At 40.2% G+C, this 26,793-nt stretch overlaps 1 protein-coding gene across 1 annotated transcript; it reads left to right on the plus strand.

Annotated features, from left to right (window-relative positions):
* Positions 1-130: 130 nt before the first annotated feature.
* C8H6orf163 (chromosome 8 C6orf163 homolog) lies at positions 131-25,381 on the plus strand. The gene is made up of 5 exons (XM_006746324.3): positions 131-3,622; positions 7,226-7,320; positions 8,706-8,813; positions 13,526-13,728; positions 21,114-25,381. The coding sequence occupies exons 1-5, from the start codon at positions 3,475-3,477 to the stop codon at positions 21,547-21,549; spliced, it is 990 nt and encodes a 329-aa protein (XP_006746387.2). The 5' UTR covers positions 131-3,474; the 3' UTR covers positions 21,550-25,381.
* Positions 25,382-26,793: the final 1,412 nt, after the last annotated feature.

Raw genomic sequence — 26,793 nt, forward strand, 5'->3', positions numbered from 1 at the left:
TATTTTTAATATTTTAAGGTGAATTGTGCATTTGCAACTGTTGTGAGGGTTTTGTTTTGTTTTGCTATTTGTAAAGGCAATGTTCATTTTCTTCCTGGCACAGAACCTGTATTTATGAAAAAAAGAAAGAAAAATTGTAATCTATTATAAAGCCTGCAGTCAACATTCAAGACAGATAATTTTTACAGAGTCACAGATGACTCATATATTTTGGCATTCCATTTCAGCTATTTTTGGTCCAGAATTTTATTTCCTTTGATAAGGTAGTCCCACTCAACTACTAACATGAGTAAATGAGAGAATAATCCAATGCAATTGGAGTTTTTCTTTGAAAAAGAAAGTATATTATACCTAGGTATGTTTTTATTTGATTCCAACCAAATGTTATCTATTTTAGTTTTTGTAAATTAATTTACAATGATACTATAAACATAAAACCAAATTTTCTTATGGTTATTTTAAAACCAGAACTATTCAACAGATAAGAAAAGAAGGTCTTCTTACTCTCCTGGGCTTACCTTATATAATTTAGAATTTTCTGACAAGGATTTTGGACATGTTTCATTTTTGTAGATTTTTACAGTTTTCCAAATCCCTGAAATTGGGGCTCAGAAATAAATCTCACCTATGAAATTTTGTTTCATTTATTATTACCAAGTAACAATAACTACATTGGCAGGGTTTATCATCATATTGTGAGCTTTTAATTTCCAGTACTTTATTGTGGTTGTGTAAGATATGTGAAAATGCAATTTTGTCTTGTTTGTAGATATTAAAGAGCTTAACTAATTGAGTTATCTATAGGCAACTAAATCAAATCTTTATTCCTGAGCCCTAAATATTCCTTTGTTACATCTCTCTATATAGTACACTTCATCAGTTTAAAATGCACTTAGGTGGTATAAAATGCCTTTTAATTTAAAGTATTATTTTTTGCCTTTGGTTTCCCTGTGTACTTTGGCTGTTAAGCTAGAATTCTATTTTTAACTTACATATTTAATGTCACACTATCATCTTTTAGAATTCCTCTATTATTCAACAAAATAAGTTGATATTTGGGCGGGGCGGGGCGGGGGGGAGATAGTAGTTAGGTGAACTATCAAGAGACCATCACAGCACAGAAGGGCAGTGTGAAATGCATAGAGCAGCCTTAAGCCATGTGACATCTATGTATGTGAATACATACATATTCACATGTGTCATTTCTGCTATATAGACTTTTATCAGCTTTTCTAATCAAAGTTGCTTGTCTTTCAGGGGTGTCTGTTTGGCACCAGAAGAATATGTGTTAAAATCTAGCTTCTGCACTGACCAGTTGTGTGCCTTAGACAGTACACTTAGTCTCTCAGTCTGTTTCCTTATAAGGATGTTAGGGATCCTATATTAAATAGGATTGTGTCGTTGCTTCTGGTTATTGGGAAATAACCATAAGAAAATTTGATTTTATGTTTATAATATCATTGTAACATTAATTTACAAAAACTTAAATAGATAACATTTGGTTGTAATCAAATAAAAACATCATACCTCAGTATAATATACTTTTTTTTCCCCAAAGAAAAACTCTAATTGCATTGGGTTATTCTCTCATAGATAATCCCTATCTTGCAGGTTGGTTATGAGGCTATAATGAAATATTTGTTGCCACTTATGCAGTAGATTCAGCAAGGTGCACAGCTGTGAAAAATAATGGGAGGGAACAATCACATTGAATTTTAGGAACAAATAACCTAACTATGATACTTTTTACAGGGTGGTTACAAGTTACAACACAGGCTTTGTGTACACAGTGTCAAAGGCTGCCTGGCTGTGTACTGATGTTCTCATTCATTCTCTAAGGGAAAATGCCACTTTGACAAAGTCAGTTGTGTCTAAGAAAGGAATGGTCTGGGCATGAGATGTACAGCATTTTGGAGTCAGGGTTCAAGTGGTTAAAGGAAGGTCTTTCAGTGTGGGAATCTGGTTGAGATTGGCCAAACTCAGTAACATAATAGGTTAGATCTTGAAGCAAGTCTCAGTAAGTAAACTATTAATAAGCGGGAAGTGACTTTTTGCCCTGGGAAGTAATCTGTTCTGATAGAAGAGCTATTTTCCCGGAGGAGCAAGCTGTTCAATTGATAAATTGGTTTTCAAGAATTTCATGAATAAACAGTGAAGTTATTTATTGGTTTGTAGCCTTATCCTCCATAGGGTGACCAATCTTTCCTAGTTTTTCAGGCATGAGGAGGTTCTTGGGATGCAGGACTTTCCATTTTAAAACAAGGACAACAAATTACTTAACTATGTGATTTTAAAAACCAGGCTTATTAATTTTAAGTTCTGACTAAAGGAAAGGAATTTTTCCCTTAAGATACTGTGATGTTTCCCAGTTTTATTGCCATGACACTGAAACATCACATTTATAGATAACCTGAAAAAAAATTAAGTTCTCTCCTTTTCTGGCCTAAAAGAAATCGTTCCAATTTTAGTATATGTGCTGCCGAAGCGAGCACCTGGCCTAAAAGAAATCAATTCTTTAAATAAACCATTTAAAAGAAAGGAAGGAAGGAAGGACGGAAGAAAGGGGAGAAAAGAAAAGAACAGAGAAAAGAAAGTGTGGTTGGCTGAATAATGATTCCCCTGTCCCACCCCACCCTCAAAGATGTTCCTAATTCCTAAAACCTGTGAATGTTACCTTATATGGCAGAAGGGGCTTTACAGATATGATCAAGTTAGGGATTTTGAGCTGAGAAAATTATCCTTTATTATCCATATGGGCCTGATACAGTCACAGAGATACTTGTAAGAAGGAGGCTGAAGATCAGAGGAAGAAGCAATGTCACCATGCACACAGGGGTAGAAAAGGCTATGTGATGTGAGACTATGAGCCAGGGAATTTGGTGGCCTCTAGAAAATGAAAAAGGCAAGAAAAGACTCTCCCCTAAATCCTCCAGAAGGAACCAGCCCTGTTAACACCTTAATTTTAGCCTCATAAGACTCATTTTGGATTTCTGACCTCCAGAATTGCAAGAGAATAAATTTGTGTTGTTTTAAATCACTAAATGTGTGGTAATTTGTTACAGCAGCAAAAGGAAACTCATACAGAGAATATCTGGGAAATGAATGGCTATAACATGCTCCTTTGGTCATTATTTCTAGTTGCTTTTATGAGCAAAGCTTGTCTTACCTAGCAACAGTTGCCAAGTAAGTTAACAATTTCATGCTAGAATCTGGAGGAGAGCCACTGCTTAAATCTTCCCAAATCCAGTGCCCATACTTTACATGGCAAAGGCTTTCAGTACCATTCTTTGCCATTAGGCACATAACCACTACCTAATGATGGCGAATCATTTCATAGTTACCAGCCTCTAACATTGTCCTAAAACCTTGAACCTCTTCCAGCTTTCTTAAACTTCTAGCTTTTTCTTAAAACTTTTTTTTTGTATCATAAGAGTAATTTAACTGCACATAGTAAAAGACATCTAAAATTTAATTATGATCAGAAATCCGAATTACACAAGCTTTGTTTGCTGTGCTGTTTGTAATAAAATAATTCCACCAGCCCCTTTTGGGGAAACCTTCAAACGGATCCATGAATACAAGCCATTTAAGACACGCTTTTACACTCACAAAGATATACTGGGTAAGTGAATGCTCTTTTCCTTTGTTCTAATATTTGATAGCATTATATGTCATTCTTTCTGCTATACTTTTATCAGCTCTTCTGATCAAAGTTGCTTGTCTTGCAGGGGTGTCTGTTTGGCACCAGAAGAATATGGGTTGAAATCTAGCTTCTCCACTGACCAGTTGTGTGCCTTAGACAGTACACTTAGCCTCTCAATCTGTTTCCTTATAGGGATGTTAGGGATCCTGTGTTAAATAGGGATGTTAATCCCTATTTGCAGGTTGGTTATGAGGCTTTAATGAAATATTTGTTGACACATAATAGTAAATGGGAGTTCTTTTTGCCCTTGCCCATACTTGGTCACCTTCCTTACACATAGGAGAGGAAATACCTCTAAGTAACACCTTAATAAGTGGGTGACACTATAACCTTTACTAGTAGCTGGTGACATAAATGTAGGTAACATGGAGATGACCTGAGACTATTTGCTGTCTAAGCAAATCAGATTGTCATCACAGGTTTACTTCTCTCCTTATTCCTATCAGAGTTTGCAGTCTAACTTTGAACCTTAAAATGCATTCCTAAGGACTCTCCAAATACTTCTCTGATGCTTTCTTCCTGTAACCTGGTAAACTAGTGATTTGATTTCACTCCTGATCTTGGAAAACGTGAGAAGCTAAAGAATGGAGAATGTCTTGAAAACATTACAGTATAGGGGAGATCAAATTGGAATCATTCTCTACAAATAATCAATACCAAAACTGATTTTAACTTTCAGTACATGTTTAGTATGACTTATTAATTATAATGTCTAGAGTGATTTGACTTCTTATGCCCAGGTCAGTGGATATCCATTCTTAGATGTGTGTTTATTGATTGATTCCTTATGCGGATAAATCTAGTTAGAAATTAATATTTTATATTCAGTGACCTGTATTTGTCATTGACTATTTTAAGTCGAAAGAGTCAAAATTCTCTGTTCTTTATAAGTAAATTCAGGAGCATGTGGGAATGTCTGTATAAATGTTAAGTGAATATTGCATAGGGCAGTAGTCCTCAACGCTAGCAGTGCACACAGCTTTTATTTTTTGTGGTTTTTTTGGGTTTTGGTTTTTTAAGTAGGCTCCACACCCAACGTGGAGCCCAACATGGGGCTTGAACTCACGACCCTGAGATCAAGACCTGAGCTGGGATCAAGAGTCAGACCCTCAACCGACTGAGCCATGCAGGTGCCTCAGCACACATAGCTTTTAAAACATTTGTTTTTACTACAAATATCTAAATACAGAGTCATAGGACTTAATGTTAATTTAACACAGACCCACTAACTTAGAGCCTTCAGAATCAGGCTTCAGCATGTGTTGGTTTTTTTTTTTTTATATTTGTTTCATATTTTAATAGCTTTTTATTTGGAAATTGTTTAAGACTCACAAGTTTTAAAAACAGAATAGAGTTCCCTTGTACTCCTTCTCCAGTTTCTCTCATTGATATCTTACAAAATGCTAGTATATTGTCAAAACCAGGAAATTGGTATTGGAAAATACTGTTAACTCAGGTGCAGACCTTACATGCATTTTTTTTTTCTTGGTGTATAATTTTATAAAATTTATCACGTGTAGGCTTATGTAACCATCTCCACAATCAGGACAGAGAACTGTTCTATCACCACAAAGGAACTCCCTTATGTTACCCCTTAACACACCCTACCCTGAACCCCTGGCAACCACTAATCTGTTCTCCATCACTATAATCTTATCCCTTTGAGAATGTTATATAGATAGAATCATATAGTATGTAACTCTTTGAAATTGGCTTTTTTCATTCAGCATAATGCCCTTGAGATCCATCCACGTTGTCCTTTGTATTACTAGTCTTTCCCTGAGTACTTTTTTTAAAGCTATGCAGGAATCCTGTTGTACAATTAGGGTTGAGAAAAACTAATATCAAATAATGGAATTTAAGCATAAGAAAGAGTACTAGCAGCCCACAGTTGTATCACATTTTTATGAAATTTAATACATTGATGGTCCATGCTTAGTCCCCTTTCTTCCTAGATCTTTCATAATCATATCTACACAGTGTTGAGCCTATGTAGTATATGTCCATCTCTACTGTAGTATTCACTGCCCTATGTGTTTAGAGTCACTAATAATCTAATAGCAAAGACTTGTAATGCTATCAAACATGGATTTTCAGTTGCAGGTGACAGAAACACAACTCAGACAGACTGTGCATAAAAGAGAATTCCTTGACCCTTTAACAGAGAAGCCCAAGAGGGATCTGGTACCAGGGCTTTCGATCTATCCACGCCTGCTCTCAATGAGTTGGCCCAATTGTTTACTACCAGCCAGGCTTACTCCAGCAGCTGGGAAAAGAGTAGAAGTGGTCCCAAACTGCTCTAAGTGGCTATTACCTCTAGCTTAGAAATCTCAGAGGAAAAAGGTATTTTCTCCTTACATCCTTCTATAAATCCTAAAGAAGAGCCTGGTTGGCCAGGCTGGAGCATGTGCCCAACCCTGGGCCAACTGTTATGGCCTGGAGGATGGTGACAAAATGATGGGTGAAGCAGGTTGGCTGCTGAGATTTGCAGTCCCCAGTCCCCCCAGAACAACCTGAAGTGAGAGAGGGACATTCTTGAGAGAAATGGGTCCTGTTACCAGAGGGAGAGCAGAGATGTTGGCAGACACCTATGTCCACAATGGCTTCTCTGTACTTATCGCCAAGCTGGGTATTCAGGAGAGAGACACTGCAATATAAGATAAGCTTTGTAATTTTCAGAAGTTGATCGTCAAGACCTAATCACATGAAAAGTTAATAATTCAACAAATCTAAGATGTGAGAAATAAATGGAATGAAGAGTAAGTAGTATAAGAGTTTAGATTGGGTAAAAGATGACTCTGTGTGTGCCATGAGCACTGAAAAGGCTTGTCACCTGCACACAGGTCCTGAGCCACCTCTGACGGTCCGCTCTGGTAGGTGAAGATGGAGCTCGGCTGTAGGTCTAGCTCTGTCCCTAGCTATCTGGTACCGTGTAGTCCTCTAACCTCTTTAGGCTTTTATTTTCTTGTCCGAGTAGGAAGGCTATTATGGGAATATTATCATGTGGAAATTAAGTGAGACCATTGACCGAGAAGTACTAAACAGCTACCCCCTTACTCCACAACTGAAGCAGCTAACCTATGAAGACCTACACATGAAGAAAGACATGCAACAGAGTGAAGAGAGCATTCTGCTACCCCTTCCCTGAGAGAAGCAACGCCAGCGCCCAGATCAGGGCAGAGAGTGGGGAGCAGGACAATGTGCTAACATAGCTTGAATATTCTCTCACTGTTCTGCTCTGGGACCGCAGGATGTGCTCTTTTCTGCCACTTTACTTCCCCAGTTGCTTATTGTGTGGCCTGAGTGTGATGAAGGGAACAGCCTGTCTCCAGACCCAACGATGCTGTGAGCTCCCTCCTCACTAATTAGGGAAAAACCTACCCCTTTCATCGGTATCTTTAAAGAAAAGATTGACATCTAAAAGGGAATATCTTTTAGAGGACATTAATAAGTAACTAGGTGATAGTGAAAAGGAAAAAACAGTCTGTGGATTCTTGTGATTGTTTTTCCTCAAATACACAGATATTGGGGCAGATATTCTGAATAAAGAAGAGCAATTTCAAGAGGCAGTACTCAAAGAACGTATTGCAAAAGCAGAAGCTGACGTATGGGTTCAGGTAAAAGAAGTTGGATATCAACCTAAAAGCATCTTTACAGTTCTTTCACTTTTTGGATTTGTCCAAAACAATAGTCAGAACTGACTTTGAATCCTGGCTATCTGTGGGACCTTGGGCAAATTCTTCAACTCTGCAGTCTCAGCTTCTTCAAATGTAAAAGAGGAACGATAAGATTCTATAGGATTGTTGAAAGAGTTCAATGAAATAATGTGTCTGGCACACAGGAGGTCTTTAGTGAGAAGCAGACACCATTAGGGGTTTCATTCCTTCTAAATTGCCCCTCTGTGTGGATGACTCCTGCTCTCCTTAATCTCACTGGATTAAAACTTAAAAAAAAAAGACATCCTTGTTAATAATTGTTTATTATTGCTTACTATTTCATATGTAGACCATCCATTTTTGTGGTGTTGTAACACCCCTGACCAAGTGCTTGTTTTTGCCAAATTCTGTATTATGGTCTGCTCTCCTTCTTTCTCTCCAAGGTCCATGTTTATCTTGTCCCTATGACTGCTGAGGGTTGTAGGGGCAATTTGAGTGTGTTGGGACTCACAGTCAGATCCCAGACACTTAACTGAAGCAAAATCTCAATCCTCCAGCCTCTCCTCCTTCCAGTCATAGATAGAATAACGTAAACAACTTCCCAAAGAGAATGAATGCTCCGTGAGAGCAGGACAAGACACAGTGCTTGGAACATTATTTCTCAGTGTCTTTATAATATAGACATCATGGCAAAGAGTGTTAGAATTGTCCAGCATCTGTGCCCGCACAAGTTTGGTATTAGAGTACTTTGAAAGTGCAAAATGTTCCAAGTGCAAAGGGTAATATGAATAAAAGTCTTAGTAGTCATCTCTCTTTATCAATAATAGTAAAATTCAAATCAATTGCAAACTATTAATTATACACCCTAATATAAAGCAATGTCAGCATATCTAATGATCTGGGCATTCTCTTCAAATAAAATAATAAAACCTCTTTCTGAATGCCTGATTCAGGAGGTCAGGGATAGTGCTCAGCCTCGTTTCTCAGCAAGGTCTAGCTTTGTGCATCTTTCCACTTCTCTGTATTTTCCAGATTTTCTGCAATGAGCACACATTACTTTGATAATCAAGAAGCAAGAAATAAAGTGCCAAAGAAAAGACAACCCAGCAGCTTACAGTAAAACTCTCTTAAGCAGTTCACAAAACAGTGATGTTAGCTGTCAGAATGTGTTAGGGCATCTCTGGCTGAGGCAGCCAAGTTGGCTGTGGGAGATTTGAGATGGGAACAGAGCAAGTAATTAGGGGCCCCATGGCGGTTGCTAATTTTCAGTAAACATGAAAAATTTGTGTTAATATAAGTTTATACATTAATATATAAATATTAAGTATGGGCTGTTTCTTTCAAAGGCTAATGAACGTCAAAAACAAGCAATCGAGAAAGCACTTGAAGAAGCAAATGACCAACACAAAATTAATATTCAGATTCTGGAAGAGGCACACCAAAAAGATTTACAGGTTTTTATAATGGCTTGTTTGTTGTCTTTTTAAGGGTACATAGGTTAGTAAAAAGCTCTGGCAAAGGAATAAGAGAAAAAACAAAATATGTAAAACCTTGATGGGTATTTCATGGAGGTTGGTTGGGAGACCCAGGATTTTCACAGAAGAGATGCTGAACTCACAGATGAGAGGCAGCAGTGATGGATGGGTGTGGGAGAATCCCACGGTTTCTGATGTGATGAATCCAATCTTTATGGGGTTTCAAGGCCCAAAGGAGCCACCCCGTTTGCTTTACCCTCCACGTCTCTTGCCCCAGCCCTTCTATCTCACCGCCGTTTTTCGGGTCCTCAAACCTGAATGCACCGCCTCCTTCCCACCTCAGGGTCTTTGCCAGAATGTTGAAAGAGTTCAATGAAATAATGTGTCTGGCACATTATTGTGCCCCCCCCCCCCACTTCAAGGGTTTTAGCTCAAACATCACTACTCAAGGGAAGCTTTACCTGATCAGCTCTGCCCTGCCACCGTGCTCTGTCCTTGACACCCTGTCGCCTTTTATAGCAGACCTCACCCATCAGCACTGCAGTTAAATAGACCGCGTGATTACTTGTGCCTCACACATGACAGTAGCCTCCAGTAGGGCATGTCTCTCTCATTCCCACTCTAGCCCAGTGTCCAGCGCAGAGCCTTGGCTTAGCAAGTGTTCAGGCTGTGGCCGAACAAAGGAAGCGGGGTGTTTTCTTCCTTCTCCCGGGCTCTCTGATGGCCTCCTCTCCCCTCAATTTACATTTACTGAAGTGCCGATGGGGACTCTGAGCTGTTACTGAAGTATTTCCTGCAGCACCAGAGGTCATAAAATGAGGGGTCCTCTTTCTAACCTGGAACTTATAGGTAGCTGGCCAACATCCCAGGCAGAGGTGCAGGAATTCATTATTTAGTTCAGTACCCCAGTTACCAAATCTGATCAAAGGAAAAGGATATAGAACTGTTCTCACATGTCAGCCACGGGAGGGACAGGACAAGACATGGTGTAGATGTGATGATTCATGGGCAGAGGCTGGAGGGACAGTGGCAGAAGTCTGGCCCCAGATTCGGCCTAACTTAATAAAAACAGAACTAATAAACAGTTCAGGGACCACCAGCCCATTTATTCATTGTTTCGGTAATGAACACCTACCATGTATCAGACAAGATTAAATGGACTGTCCTTGTCCTCAGGAAACTTGTTGTCAGGAAAGGGAGCTCTGCCCCAGGGTTCCCTTTAGGAAGGGTAGTGGGGTCCTCCCTGCTTGGCTCCAGTGGCCATGGTCCCCGAGAAGTTGGCTGCAGGGGTTCACTGCCCATTCCCTATTTTAGTTCAAAACATGAAGAACATTTATAGCAAATCTATGTGGACCTGCTGCACCACTGGCATCTGCCGGTGTGGCCATAAGTGTTTCAATACTTCTCTATCAGTTGATAGATAACCACCTCCCAGCCACCCTGGCCACTCCCCCAGACTCTAAGACCTCCCCCAATCCAGCAGTGTAAAGCGGCAACCCTTCAAAGTGGTGGGGAACTTCAGGCCCCTGCCCCATTGCTGCAGCCAGAGGATACACATTTTGAACATCACTCCTGGTGTTGGGTTCTGAAAATACAAGGATGACCGAGCTGTGATGCCAGTTTCAAGGAGCTCACGTTTGTCTGTACTCCATATAGTCTTTGGGTGGAGCTGATACACTTAGTGCTGAAGTGGAAGTCCTAGGAAAATGTAAAGGGGAAAAGTTAGAAGGAGGTTGACCTTTCTAAAATATTTGTCTAGGGTTTGGGAATTCACATTTATACTACCATCTCAGGGACATATCTTCTAAAGATTTTATTTATTTATTTATTTATTTATTTATTTAAGAGAGGGAGAGCGCGTAAGTGGGGGGAGGAGCAGAAGGAGAAGGAGAAGCGTACTCCCCTCTGAGCAAGGAGCCCGACATGGGACTCAATCCCAGGACCCTGGGGTCATGACCTGAGCTGAAGGCAGACGCTTAACCGACTGAGCCACCCAGGCGTACAGGGATATTTTTAGTGTAATGAGGAGTGATTTGTCTAAGAGGGATGCATAGGATTATTTCAACTTAGGATACCCAGACATACACATCATTATTGCTTCTCAAGTGGTGTCTATGAACAACCTGCTTTAGAATCTACTCACCTGGGAGCTTAACATGCAGATTCCCAGGCCCCACCTGACCTACACAGTCAGGGGCAAGGTTTTTAACCAGCAGCCCATCTGATTCTCACACATATTACAGTTTGAGATTGCCAATATGTAGAGCAGAAACCAAGCTATTCTAAAACCAAATACCATTAAATTCAGATATGTAGATCTCACCACGTATTAATTACTCTTTTATGATATTAAGAATTTGGCATGTCTCATATTACATTTTGAGTAAATCAGCTCATATATTGAGATACTGTAAGAAACAGCCTCATGAAATCCATCATATTTACTGCACTGATGTGTGACAGACATTTATGACACAATGTCTGCCTTAGGAGAAGTTTCTCTCAGCTATCACATGTAGAAATATCTGGGCCTCTCTGAGCATCTCATTTGTTTTTGCCTTATGGACATGGTTTATCTTTCTTTGATAAGATAATATATGAGCTGATTTACTCAAAATGTATTTCAGTAAAAGTAATTTAACTGGGAGACTTTCCATTGAATAAGAACATTGCCAAACAGTCAGTCATTGAATTATTTTTGTAACTTTAAATATATATTCCACATGCTTTGTGAGGCAGTAAAATGATTTTGCTTTTAATACATCATTGCATAAAAGAAGGACTTGGTTTAATGCTTTTTTTATGAAGTAAGATAAATCTTAAAGACGTTTAGAAATATTTCCATGCAAAATGTTTTATCGTCAAAAAGTTCTAGTCCTCTCAGAGGCAAAACCTTCTGCATATGGAAAACCTAGTGGCCTTTCTAAACAGCCAGTGTTTTCCTTAACATTTCTTGCTAAATACATGAACTGAGGCCACTCTGGAGAGATTCTTAAAGTTGTTTTTGTTGTTTTATTCCTTTTTTAAAATTGTCACCTTTGGAGTAGCCAAAGTGAGAAGACGAAAACTTTCCTTCTCTTGAAAAAACTGAAGTCTAACAAATATTTTAATTGTTAAGACACTTTTTTTCTAAAAAGCTAAAGTGGTTTCAGCTTCCATTGAGACATAGAGTTCAAAAGAAAGAAAGAGAAAGCAAGCAGACATGTTCACTGTGATTAGAGGATTGTACAGCGTTTCTGGAATGAAAATAAATTGATGAATCTCTTGAAAGACCCTAGCATCACAGCCAGCGATGAAGCAGGAAACTGGCATTGAGAATCCTGTTTCTGTTCCTAGTTCTTCCACTGACTCACTATGTGAAATAACTTATTTCTTTATGCTCTCTTGTTATCCGTAAAATAGAGGTAAAAATTTACTTTTAAATGAAAGTTTTGAAACTCTAGGCAGAATTCATTGCTCCTCCTTTCTTGCATTTCTACTAAAACACTCATTGCACGATTAAGTTGCTGGTTTCTTGAGGAGGAGGATCCCAGCCTTCTTGTGTTTGTAGTACGTGAGCCTAGCACAGTGCCTGGCACGTGGCAGGGTTAGTAGGCATTTCCAAAATGGTTACAGGGTTTTCCTTGAGAATCTATTTTTCTTGAGTCTTGCTTTGACTAGTGCTTCCTCCCTTTACTTGGCCAAAGGCATCCACAGGTCCTTCTACCCTGGAGTGATGGAGCACTTGTTTCTGTCCCCTTGGTGAAGGAGAAAGGACCCCTTAATGCTAATGAGCTGGAATGCTCAGATGGCAAGAGGACAGACAGACAAGCTTCTGTGACTACAGTAATGGGCAACTGTTAGCTGTCTGAGCTTCAGGTTCCCTCCTACCCAGAAGACACTGAGGAGGCATAGTCATTATTTCTGTCATTTTCCAGGATTGACTTCCTAAAGGAGAATCATATTATGTATCTCTAATTATGTATAAAGATAACATGACACTATAGAACATTTGGACGATCAAGGAAAAAAAGACCTATTTTCCCTTTTGGCATATCAGGGAATATTCCAATATTACTTACATAAATATTTATGCTCTGTGGTTTGCAACATTTTTGGTATTAGCATTATATAAATGAAAGTTTTCCATATCATACACAGTCTTCTTTTTATTTATTTTTTTGAGAGAGAGAGGAAGCTGGAGGGAGAGAGAGAAAGCTGGAGGGAGAGAGAGAGTCTTAAGCAGGCTCCATGCCCAACATGGAGCCCAAGGCGGGGCTCTATCTCATGATCCTGAGATCATGACCTGAGCTGAAATCAAGAGTCAGGTACTTAACCGAATGTTTGTTCATTCTGTTCTTACTCTGGGTAGAGCCACCCAGACACCCCCACACTCTTCTTTTAAATCATCAGTGTTGATAGATGCACGTTCCATTGGGTTAAATACGAATAACCTTTTAATATGCATTTTTATGAGACTGAGACTGACTCAGGACCTTCTAGTGTACATTTTTAAACACCAAAGCTATAAGGGCACCTGGGTGGCTCAGTCAGTTAAGCGTCTGACCCTTGATCTCAGGGTTACAAGTTCAAGCACTGGGTTGGGCTCCATACTTAAAAAAGAAAAAGAAAAATATATTTTTTAAAAAAAATAAATAATAAATAAATAAATAAAAGCTATAACATCTAAACCTATTTAACTGTTGCTTAAGGAAATGGCAGCCAAAACCAAGATTGAGGTGCACCAAAACATGGAAGATGAACTACAGAGAGAACACTTGGCTGCAGAACAACGCATGGTACATAGAATCCAAAGGATTATGATGGAGTGCCACAGGGAGAAGGTCCAGGCTGTGGAGAAGGCCAGGGCTGAAGAGAGACAGATGGCCCAAGAAGCAATCCAGGCCCAGAAAAGGTATTCCAGAGAACATATTTGCAAATCAGTATCTTACTCTGGCCAAATCAACTTGGAGCAAGGGATAAGGTTGAGGTGCATAGGTGGATATTTCCCAGGTTCTGTGTTTTTATATTTTTATTATGGAATATTTCAAACATAGAGAACAATATGTAATATATTGTAGAATGTATGTGTATGTGTGTGTGTGGTTTAAAGAAAAAATACCATGAATATTCAAAGACCTACCACTCATCTGAAGAGATTGAAAATTGCTAACACTTCTGATGCTCCCATGACGCTTCCTCAATCACATTTCCTTCCTCTCCCCACTCTCAAGAGATAACTACCATCCTAAATAATGTGCTTTGCGTTCTGTATCTCCAGTTTTAAGAGGCTGAGGAGAGGAATCAAGAAATATTTCCCCATAAACACATAAAAGTCAATCTTCACATTCACTAGCTGATATCATACACCAGCATGGATGTGTTACTTTTGGTCTTTTCCTTATTACACAAGTCATACATGCTGTAAATGAAATGGACACTTTGGAAATATATAGGGCAAAACTTGCTAAGTCCTCACTCACTGCTTCCCTACCTTCCCTGTCTCCCAGGGACATTCATTTTTAAATAATGGGCCCCTTGTCCTTCCATGCCCTTTTGATGTCATTACAGCTTTATATTTGTACATGATCACAAATAATTTCTACACAAATCAGATCACTTTTTTTAAAGAATACCAAAGTAACCATTTTTATGTATGCAATGAACATTTGATGGAATTGGCCAATTTTTACAGGACAGCAGTCAGGATCCCTAGTGATTATTGGAACCAAGAGAAAAACAGTTTCCAGCTATTAAGTGACCTGCCCAAGATCACGCAGCTTCAGCAGCAGAACCAAGACTGAAACCTCTGTGTTTGGCCTTCTAGTCTAGGACTTGTCTCTTTTGCTTTGCTCTTTGACTTAAGGAACAAATCTGTTTGTGATTAATGGGTAAAATCTTCTTTGTTAGAACTGTTTAGAACAGGGCCAAAGGTCAAATCCTGTAGGATGTTTATTTTGCAGATAAATAAGAGCGAGCGCTGCAGCTGTGACTATTTCAGCGGTACCTTCCTTCATGCACAGGCTATAAATCATTATTGAGACTGAAAAGGAAAGTGAAAGAAGATTCTGGGAGAAAGTTAGAGAAGGTGGTAATGCCCAAATGAGTTGTAGTCCAATACAGTGAAAGGTGGTACCCCTCTCCCTTCTCCCCGCCCTCCATCTGCAGGAACTCTGCCTCTCCTGTAGGAGCTTCTGGGTCTACTCCTCACACACTTACAGTGTCTGCTCCTTCCCTCACTCTGCTGCTTTCATCATCCCCCCACCCCCACCTCTGGCCCTTTCCTCTCTGCTTTTTATTAAGTCAGTTGACTATAATTAGGGAACTGCTATGTCTGTTGTTTAAGGATAGCCAACTAGAATGTCCATTTTGTCCATTGATGTATTCCAAATGCCTGGAAGAGAGCCTGGCCCATGGTATGCATGTATTAAATATTTATTAAACAAAGGTTTGAATTTGTTCCAATTAGCTGAACCCACTCTGCCGCACATCAGATCTTATTTCTAGACATCGCTGGATTCCAGTGTTCTTTAGAGCATTTGCAGAAATGAATATATGGAGAAGGACCACTCTTTAGAATTCGACTGTAGATCTTTTATTTGATTATAAACTTCCACTGAAGAATTAAGGATTCAGAACATTTACATATTATGACAAATATGCCAAATTCACAGAACACATTTTGTGGACTGGGGTGATTAGATTCTAAATAGATTATCTGGGAAACACTGTATTCTTTTTCTGGAAGGAAAGAAGGAAGGGAGAGAAGGCGAGAAGGAAGGAGGGAGGTGGAAGGAAGGAAGGAAGGAAAGGAAGGAAAGGAAGGAAAGGAAAGGAAAGGAAAGGAAAGGAAAGGAAAGGAAGGAGGGAGGAAGGGAAGGAGAGGCGGGAGAGGGAGAGAAGAGAGCAAGCAGGCGAGTTTTGCTTAGAAAGGTTCTAGGTGTTTTCTAGCCCAAGACAAAGGCATGAATGAAGTGACTGCTCAGGAATTTTTGTGTTCATGTCTATAATTGCTAATGATAGTTACCCTTTATTTAACATGCAGCACATGCAAGGCCCTTTGTGTGCTTCTCACTGAATTTTTGTATCCCTTCCTGAGGGATTCTATCATCCTCCATATCTTCAGATGAAGTCCCTGAGTTTTAAGAGAGAGATTGAGCAACCTGCCAAAGGTCACATAGAGAAGAGGTGACAGGGCCCCATGTGAACCCTGGTCTATACCATACCAAAGTTTATGACCTTCCATTACACTATCCTGCTCATTTCACCAGAGCTTATAAAGTGCCTTCTGTGGATGTGGTCCTGAGTTCTGCTGCAAGGAAATAAGGGTGTTTCCTCAACATGTGTAGTAACTAAAGCATGGCTGCCCCATAGACCAAGGCTAGATGGACGGGTACAAAGAACACTAAGTACTGGGAAAGTCCTGGAAAGATCAAGCAACAAGCGTGTGGGCTATGTGGTGAGCTGGGTTTGTTGGAGGCAGTTAGTCTTGGCTTGGGCCTTAGAGAGAACGAAGGAGGTCCTATTTGTGAAAGACTGGAAAGAGTAAGAACAGAATGAACAAACATGTAGAGGGGAAGGTGGATAGTGTAATGAGGCAGAACCAAGGGAAGGTTAAGAATATGAATGACCCTGAGATATAGATGCACCACTAAGGGGTGGCCTCTGGAGATGACCCCCCACCAAATCTATACAATGACTGTCACCTCAGTCTGGGGTATCACTAATCCTCCTGCAAGACTGGGTGCAGTAGGTTCCCTGTTTCTTAGGTGGAAAGTCAGAATATATTTTCCTTCAAACACAGTGGTTATAACTGATTAAAATAGTGCTACTGGGGCACCTGGGTGGCTCACTCGGTTAAGCGTCTGCCTTCAGCTCAGGTCATGATCCCAGAGTCCTGGGATGGAGTCCCACATCGGGCTCCCTGCTCGGTGGGGAGCCTGCTTCTCCCTCTCCGTCTGCCTGCTGCTCTGCCTGCTTGTGCTCGTGCTCTCACTCTCTGTCAAATAAATGAAAAAAATCTTAAAAAAAATAAAATAGTGCTAACAGTGCTATAGTTCAAGTGAAAAAATGGATTAATAGTTTACTGTGGGCTCATTAGGCAAATGCTTAATATCACTCTAAATACTTGATGTACAAATGAATTTTGGGAACAAATCCTTTTATAATTTAGGAATTGAAGAAATGGAGAAATGAAGTATTCATTCTTACTGTCTTAAGAACCAAGACTTTTACTGATGGACATAGAAAGGAGATTGAGAAGTGTGCTCTTAGCAACATTTATGGGGAAAATGAAAACTTCACTTAATAGGTAGAAGGGAAGGAACAGCCAGATATTATTCTTTAAACCTGTGAGCAATGTATCTTGAATCATTTCAATAGCCTCTCAAACACAGTGAGAGAGAGAGAGAGAGCTAGGAGAGTCCCTCAAGAGCAAAGCACAAATCAGTTGCTGGTATGGTTTTCCATGCTTTATTTTTTTCCTCAAGAGCTTAATGAGGTTGAATTATTATATATTAGATTCTATTTTTATTTACTAATCTATTTTTCTTCTCTGAGAACCCATTTTATAAAATATCAGACTGAATCCTATGGATATATATGGACACACACTAAAACTATTCAAAAAATTTCAATTTGTGGCCAGCACTGCACGTAAATATGGTGTGTAATTTTGAAATCCCAAGATTAGAGCCTCATAAAGTGAGAGATGGCAGATAGACCTCACCACTTGCAGAAGGAAGCATAAATGTTCGCGTCATGTCAGAAGGGGCATTGGAGGCCGTGGAACCTGCTATTCCTTCTGCTGGATGCCTGCCAAGCACTGGTGAGCCTCCTGAGTGCTTCTGTTCCAGGAATTTTACAGCTGGTTGAAGTGGTTGGTTAAAATACTGAATGCCTCTACTTGTCATGTGCTTCCTAACGTGGATCCAGAATGTGCTGGGTCTCATCCTCACATCCACACTTGGCTTCCAGCTCTGCCTCCCCTCCCCGATGCGTAGTGATCCTCCAGATATTTGAGAAGAGAGGAAGATTCTCCAAGCATTCATTTGAAGGAGAAAAGAAAAAAAACCAAAAAGTACGAAACGAGTTCCTTTAGTCCTTCCTCATATGATGTGATTTCTAGGCCCTCTTTTGAGAAAAAAAATTGTGGGTAATTTGTATAAATCAAAAAATATTTTAGAGATACCACAAGAAGTGACTATTTTTTATGATGAATATTTTGCTTATGCTAAGAATCCTTTTTAAGCATGAATTGTTTCAGGCTTTGATAATGCTCTAATTTAGCTGTTTTAAAATTAGTATTATTTGGCATAAAAAATGTATTGGAGAGAACTACATCTATACTACCCATTCATTCACCCATTTATTGGTTACCTGTTGTATACACACCAGGCACCATGCCAGACAGGGGAGATAGAAAGCTGAATGGGTACTCCAGACCATTTCTCCATGCTCTGCACCCACTTTTCTCCTGGCTTCAATTCCATGACTTCTAGGAAATTATCAGAATAAAGATCAGAGATACTCTGACCTTACACCAAAAGGAGTGAATCCCACAGGATCAAAAATTCAGGCTCTAATGCCGGCTGGGAGGAGTTGGAAGGGACATCCCCAAAAATACCAGATCCCTTTAGTGAGAACAGATCTTGAGAGCAAGGTGTTTTAAGGGCCAGGGCGGCGGGGGGGACTGTTATAGAGGGTGGAAGCTGGAGTCATCTAAGATGCACCTTATTTGAGCAGTTTTACCTAGGACCAGCTCTGGTGGAGCCTTCTAGTTGGCCCCACAGATGAACACATCCTCTGTGTGGGCCGGGAGAAAGCCAGGCGAAGCCAGCAGGAAGCTCGCACCTGCATGGGACAGAGCTGTGGTTCCCGAGAAGGAGCACCACTTCCCCTGTGGAGACTTGAGGCAGGCTCAAGGAAGCTTCCTTTCAGTCCCTTCTAATCAAAGCACCAGTGTCCGTGGTCGCCACCTTTACAGACTCTCCAGTATCCCAAAGATTCTATAAAACAGCAGACTAAATCCTCAGGGTGTGTGTAGAGGCTCACCCCCGGCTCTAGCCACAGTGTGATTTCTACTGATAGTACCTCCATTCTCCTGTGACCCAGGCCGAGAATCGGGGAGTTAGTCTTGATTCCTCTTCTTTCTGCCTCCCCTTTATCCTAGCCAACACAAATTCTGGCACTTACGGCTTTGTAATATTTCTTGGACTTATCCTTTTCTCTCCCTCTACCTACCCCTTTCTTTTTCATCATTAATTCAGACCCTCATTATTGCACACCCAGAATGTTGCAAAATAGTACCAGTTCATATCTCTACTTAACCCCGTTATTTTTCAATTTAACCACTATTACCAGAATAACAATTCTAAAACATAATTACTTTCATTGTGTTGTTCTCCCGATAAAAAATATATAATGATCTCTCACACTATTGCAGCAGGTAATGGTTAAGGGCGGGAGCTTTCCCACTTGCTCAATTGTGTCACTGAACAATAACTAAATCTCCCTAAGCCTCAGTTTCCTCCCCTGTTACATGGGAATAGTAAGAGGTAATAAATAAAAATTGTACCATCTTCAATTATTGTGAAAATTAAATGAGACGTAATGCATGTCAAATGCTTAGCACAGTCCCTGGGACACAGTAAGTACTCAGTAAATGTTAACCCTTGTTATTAGTCATAGATGTAGCCTGACTGGTGGGAAAAGGAAGGGGAGAAATATTGCACAGCGCCACAGAGGCTAAGGACAACTGATGTTTACCTCATGATTAGGGAAGTTCACATTTGAAAGTCAAGTTGAAAGAATCGGAGACAATGAGAGAATTGCATCTTGGAGGTTAGAAGTTAGGAGATAGGACAGGTGCTAAGTCTTGGGAAGATTGTAATAGACCTGGAGGCAGAGGGGGAGGATTTTCAGGAACAATCATAAGTATTTGAATCACATTTATAAATTATTTTATTCTCAAATCTTGGGGAGGTTTTATTCTCAAGACCTCTTGGGAGGTCTTGAAACTAGGTTAAGCAGAGATGTCCATCAAAATTACATTACAGTGGCTAAAAGCTTTTGACCTGGACTCAGACTGCCTGGGTTGCTCATTTTGCCACTTGTACTGATAAAGTGAAATAGGGCAAGTCACTTAACCTTTGTGAGCCTCAGTCTCTTCATCGGTAAAATAGGCAGAATCATAAACCCACCTCATGGACTCATTTTGAGGAAACATTAAGCTAATGTATGCATGGGATGCTCATCCACTTACTTGCCTGGGACATGGTAAGAATTCAAAACAGTTGGCTGCTATAAATTACATATAATTTCGTACATTACAACCAGAGGTCTGTGAACTCATTCAGCAGTGGTTCTCCAAGTGTGGTCCAAGGAATACTCAGTGTCCCTGAGACCCTTTCAGGGGGGCCCTGAGGTCAAAGCTGTTTTCTTAACAATACAAATATATTATTTGCCTTTTCACTCTCATTATCTCATGAGTACAGAGTGCTATTTTCCAGAGTTTTATGATGTGTGATGGCACAACAGATTGAAACAATATGAAAAAAAATCCATCTTTTTTTCTGTTAAGCCAGACAAGAGTTTTGCAAAAAATGTGGAAGTATGCCACTTCTCTCACCAAAATTTTTTTAATTTGGAAATTATTTTCCATAAAAGGTAACTTAATTACATTTAATATTCCATAGATTTAATCGTACCTTACATAAATGTATAAATATTTTTTTAATGTCTCACTTTTAATTCTAATACTGTCTGTGTCACTAGATATCACCCATACAAACAAAAGTTCTTTGGGTTCCTTGGTCATTTTAAGAGTGAAAAGGGGTTTTGAGACCAAAAGGTTTGAGGTGGCTATCAGAGTATTGTTCAGATAAAACTGTGAGTACAATTTCCTCCCCTCTGGCTAAAGGGAAGTAGCTGGATTGATACACAGAAATACTTTCTCTAGGGGTTTAGAACTCTGACCCTATTTCTTCATTTTTAATCACATTGCATTCATATTTTTCTGGCCACAGAGGACTCAGGTCCCTAAAATTACCATCAGACACTAGGCTAGTAGGCCTCACCCTAGTCCCCAGCAGGGAAGTCAGTGGGCAGTCTCCCTGCTTGAAAAATGTTCTTGGATTGTTAACAGCTACTGCAATCCAAAAGCTCATCTCTACCCACCTCTCTCAGACTGATGGCTCATCTAAACAATGCAACAGTTTCTCATACATCTGGGGCAAAAGACAACATCTTTTTGTTTTTAGTGGCTAACCCATCTAACTTATAACTCCCTCCCTTTTGTAGAAAAGCCATGGAGGAAGTTTTGAATACTGGTATAACAGTTATGAAGGATCAGAGCAAGAGTGTGAACCAAATGATAAAAGAAAAAGAACATGAAATGAATGTGTACTATTGCATGGCTCAGAGGCAGAAGCAAGAAGAGGTCCAGGAAGTGCTTCAAGAAGCGGAGAAGACACATCAGGCCACGCTTGGAAATGTGATGGATAAACTGGTTAACACTGAGGGGGAGCTGCTGTCCATAGCGAAACAACTACGCATTATGACAAATTGGAAAGATTTCCTGGAGGAGGAATTACAGGAAACAAGGGAAGCATTTCAAAAATATATCAATTATACGTTTCCTAAGCTTTCTCCAGGACATGCAGATTTTATTCTGCCAGAAAGAAAGAAAACACCTTCCAGTCTTGTTATTCAGGAGAAAGAAACAACTCTCGATTAGAAATCCTTGACTGAAATTTCACTACAAATGTCAATGTCCCAAAGACTAAATAAATCAACTCAAAAACCATTTATTGATCCCCAGTTATATACAGGGTGCTATGGGGCTGCAGGCATTTTGATGGAAAACCAAAATATTCAAAAAGCACATTCCAGGCTACATTGAGTTCTAAGTCTATTTGAGGAGAGAAAACAGTGAGAGGGAACAAAACTAATTAGGAGGGGGAAAGGTTTCTTGGAAGAAGTTCAAACAAACTTCTATAACTGGCTTTATTCATGTCTACATCAGACATGTAATTATTTTAGTGTTTGTTGCAGTTGAAAACAAGTAAAGGGACATGTTTTTAGGTTGTTCCCATTGTGGAGAGGTGTGCTAATTTCCAGTAAAGATTAATATTTGGTGAAGTGCAATAGCATTGTAGGAAAAAAAGCAATTTCCTTCTAATTCAATAGGATAAAATTTAAATTCTGGGAATTCTATATAAACTAATTCAGAGAGGACTCATTTATATTGGCCAGTTGTGAAAGAAAAAATATGCCTTTAGAGGGCAGTCTCCTGCTTCAGGGATTGGGAGTCTTCTTGTGTTTATACTCCAGCCCAGGAGTGCTCTGAACCCACCTTCTTTGGGTTAAAACGCAGAAGACTGTTAAGTACCACAATGCTCAGCACCAACACATGTCAACATCTACTAAATTAAAATGAAAGAAAACCCAAGCCATAAAAACTTCAAAAATCTATCCACTCTAATGTAGCATCCTTAAATTATTCATCACCACCTTGTGTTGGTGGCTTTAAAATAAAAACTTGGAAAGCACTTTTCAGTAAATTAAAAAGTACTGTTCTTGAGCAAGCCTTAAGCTGGTTTGTTTACAATGACTGTTCTTCGATTTCCTAATGGTAAAAGTAGCAATTTGTTTACAATTGCAAATGGACTACAGTCTCCTCAGTATTTAGCTTCCTGATACTGCAGGACTGCAACAATCCCTGTTGATTGATTGCCTACTGCTGGATGTAATAACATTTATATAGTGCTTTATGCTGCTTTTTTATGTCCATTCTTCTCACAACAATCCATGAGACAGGACAGGGATTGTTGTTAGTCTATTTTTAATAGATAACAAAAACTACTATGTATGTAGTCAGGTATTTACATGTGTGAAACATTTTGAGAACATTGATATTTGATCTTCACAATGACTTTTGAAAGTAATTATCATTGTCCCCTATTTGTAGGAAGGGAAAGCTAGGCTAGGGAGGTTTAGGAATTTTCCCCAGAGCACACAACTAATGACAGAGCCAGAGTTCAAAATATTACAAGGCACAGGCACATGGATGCAGAGCTTAAGAGACCTAAAGTTTTTCATCATCGAGTACACTAGGGGGCGCTAGCGTGTGCCGGGCACGCTGAACATGGTACACAAGAGGACTCTTTCATTTTCACAGCGGTCTGTGAAAGGTACAAACCAGTAACACAGTCACAGATAGGTTAAGTCACTTTCTCAAAGTCACACAGCTTGTAATCATCACAGCCAGAGAGTGTGGGTCTTCAGTCCACACTTTTAGTCATTATTTTGTTCAGCCTGAACATCAAGGCCTTGGTACCTGGTTGGTACTCTGCGAGTGTGTGTCTTTGTGGGTTCTGTGATGAGGACAAGAAGGACGTGGTCTGTCCTCTCTGTCATGCATCATTTTTGTCTCATAGAAGTCAAAGGAAATTGTACCTAAGATTGGTGGTATCTGAGTTATTGGAGTCATCCACCAGTTTCAAATCTGAGCACATACCATAGGGGAACAGAAGGCAACTGTCCTCTGAAGGGATTCACTCTATGGCCACAGTTAAGCATGACTCCTTTGGCATCAGTGACATAGTAACATGAAAAGAAAGCAGACAATGTATTTTGGGTTTGAAAAAAGGAATTTAGCTTCTCAGTCTTCAACTTGATTGGAAGAAATTAAATTATCTGTGTTTTTAGTATTTTCCTTGTCCATAATCCTGTCCCTGCTCCCACCTCAATCCCAACCAACAGCTTCCTTAGAGTTTTTAAAGCAATTTGGATCCACCAGAGGACTCACCTGCCCACTCCCCCAAAGTGCTCATCATCCTCCTGTCATGGGGGTAATCACAGGGGAGCCTATCAGGACAGACTGCCTGATCCCAGGCCCCCATTTGCCACTTACTTTAGAGTCTGGAGTCAGCACCAACCATGGCAGGAGGGTCTTCTTTCACTTCTCTTGTTCTCACTCAGGGTCTCAGATTTACCTCTCCCAGGGTCGCACTGAAGGAACATCATCTTTGCTCTTACCTAAATCCTTCTCCCTGATTTGGTCATCTCAACCCACAGTTCTTCCTAGTTTGAATGTTTCCCAGATAATATACCCCTGAGAATTAGAGTTCAAAGTGGATGCATAATTTGCCCTAAAAATCAGGAAAGGCTGATGGTAGACTAAAAATGAGGTATCACTCATATTTCCAGTGCCCCATTCAATGGGCCCTCTCAGTAGTCTCTTGTTTCTATGGCACTGATAAGGATGATCCTGATGCATTAAAAAATGACACAATGGAAATATATAGCAATGACCATTTACTGAGCATGGGTTGTGCATCAGTGCACTAGGCTCCTTACTAAACCTTGTCATATTGAAATCTCATAGCAACTCTGTAAGGTACCTACGAGGACCCCCATTTTGAAAATGAGGAACCTGAGACTCAGAGAAGCAAAGTCACTTGCTGAAGATCACAGAAGTGTTTGGCTGCAAGCCTATGTGTTTTCTACAATTACAGCACGTTAGCCTAATTGTGCTCAATCCCAGGACCTGAGTAGCCACCAATGATGCGTTGCTTTCAAAATACATTGGAATTGTATCAGGGCAATTCTGAATTATTGTGCAGAACCCTGACAGTTCCAGTGGCCATGACTGAGAGCCAAGAATGAAGGGGAGCAGAACTGGACAACTGGACAACAACAACGTGCTCGATGAGCTATCCCCGAAACCAAGCCCCAAGGGTGAATTTATGGAGGGGCATACTCCCTCCCACCAATCCAAATTCAAAAAGGAAAGATTCCCCCTAGGGTTCCGGGCGGAGATCAATTGCCTGTAGCTCAAAGGGGAGGCTCTCCAAGTCAAGTGAAAACTGAAAGTGAGGTATGTTTTTGAAATCTCAGTGGGAGCCTTACTCCAAGGTTTTCTAGGGAAACTTGATTGAGACTAAATTGGGCTATTTTCAAAATGAAAGATTCCTTGAGTGAACCAATTTTTTTTTAAGCATAATTTAACTTGGTAACACTTAACTCTCCTGGTATCATTTACTTTGAGTACAATACCCAAAGAGACCATTATAGACCTTAGATACTAAGCCCCATGTAAGTTATTAAAATTGTAAACATTTTGGAGAACTCTTTTAAGGAGAAATTAAAGTGCATTTTCCTTAGTTGCCTTAGATGCTATCTGTACAAGAGTAGTGCGTGCTGTTCCCATGGTTTCTGATATTTAGGAAGATATATTAATTCCTGGAGGCCATCTGGGAACTTAATCTGGGGATCCTAAGAAATGACTTCAGTTTAATTTTCTAGAAGTCATTCCACCAAGAAAAAAAGTCTTGTTTTTGGAGAAAATAGATCTGTAGGCTGGAAAACAGATGCACAGTACCTCTAGGAAAGGTGGAAAAGGCCCCAGCCAGCTTGGTCACAAAGCACAGGAACTGGGCTAGTTAGTAATCAGTGGACCTTCATGTTACAAAGAAGTCGCTCTAACTTGGATTCCACGTGACCTATTTAAAGCTTATTTAAATACATTTAGTTTGGGGGCCTGATTTACACGGACACCAGGTAGACACTGTTTGGCAAAACTTAGGTTCACTTACAGATCAGAGGAGTTCGACCGAATTCTTCTTGCTTGGCTGAGATCACCCAGAAGAGGAAAGAAGAAAGCATCATCGTCTGTTGTCCAGTTATCGGTTATCAGTTATCGAAAGCCAGGCAGTGAGTGAGTGCCTCATCTGCGTTATTCCACTTCTGCCTCGCAGCAACCAGGTGGAGAATTTCAGGCACTTTGAGGTTAGGCACTCTGCCTAAGGTCACACTATTTGAGAAGCTGGGATGCGTTCAACCCATTGCTATCTGATTCCAAATTGCAGGATTGAAAATAAGTGGGTTTTACTCTAGTTAGTTCCCAATATAAACACTTTAATATTGAGTTGAATGAAGTTAAAATTATCCGTTTGTACATAGCAACTGCATGTTAGCTCTTAAAACTTTCGAGGATCCAAGTCTTTCAGTCTGCCTTTTTTTTTTTTTTTTAAATTCTTGACCATATGTGTTATTTCCTATTTCTCACAGCTCTATTTACTTCTTAACCTGTTTTGGGTGTCTATTTCCTGCCGCTGGACTAAAGACCGTAGAGGACTCTCTGCTGAGAACCCATAACAAACTCCAGAGCCGGACAGTATCCTTGACATATCACTTTATTATTTTTTTTAGATTTTATTTATTTATTTGAGAGAGAGAGAGAGCACAAGTAGGGAGGAGAGGGAGAAGCAGTTTTCCTGTGAGCAGGGAGCCCGATGTGGGCTCGATCCCAGGACCCTGAGATCTGACCTGAGCTGAAGGCAGACACCTAGCCACCCAGGCGCACTGACATACCACTTTATACTGTCCCCTCACTCCCAACTCAGGGTTCCCAAGCAGGGCTATTTGTATCACTGGAGCATTGGAAGGGATATCATTTAATAATCTCATATTTCGGGGCACCTGTTCTTGCTTAGCGCTAAGTCCTGCCCACATTACTGAAGGAATGGCGTGATGCAAATTTTGTTCCCAGCAAAATGACTTCTACAGTCCAAAGTTTTCACATGATTTGTTCTTCTCAAAGCTGTCAGGTGGCCAAGAGTAGATGGTTGTTTCCTCTGTTGGTTCAGGCCAACAGATTCCTATCTGATTAAATATGATCCCTGGAATCTTTGAAATCCAAGGAGAATCCCAGCCTCTGGGGAAGGCCTCAGGAAGATACAAAAGAAAATCCTGCAACTATGGTCACTCAGTTGCAGGCAGCCCCACAGGCTCATAGTCTGGCTTCATGCTCTCTTGTCTCACAGATACACTCAGGGCACTTTGGCCGGGGAGCATCCCAAACATAATAGGTGAATTGTGGGGCACCTGGGTGGCTCAGTCAGTTAAGCATCTGCCTTCAGCTCCGGTCATGATCCCGGGGTCCTGGGATGGAGCCCCGCATAGTGTCCAGCTCCCT

The sequence above is a fragment of the Leptonychotes weddellii genome, chromosome 8, assembly GCF_054177405.1.
Source record: "Leptonychotes weddellii isolate Sample4059 chromosome 8, ASM5417740v2, whole genome shotgun sequence".
Taxonomy (NCBI): domain Eukaryota; kingdom Metazoa; phylum Chordata; class Mammalia; order Carnivora; family Phocidae; genus Leptonychotes; species Leptonychotes weddellii.

Bases quoted from the DNA above. Each gene is read 5' to 3' on its own strand.
- C8H6orf163 (XM_006746324.3), top strand. From the start codon at position 3,475: ATGATCAGAAATCCGAATTACACAAGCTTTGTTTGCTGTGCTGTTTGT. The intron at 7,321-8,705 runs GTAAAAGAAGTT...TTTCTTTCAAAG, and splicing joins AAGCTGACGTATGGGTTCAG to GCTAATGAACGTCAAAAACA. The intron at 13,729-21,113 runs GTATTCCAGAGA...TCCCTTTTGTAG, and splicing joins GCAATCCAGGCCCAGAAAAG to AAAAGCCATGGAGGAAGTTT.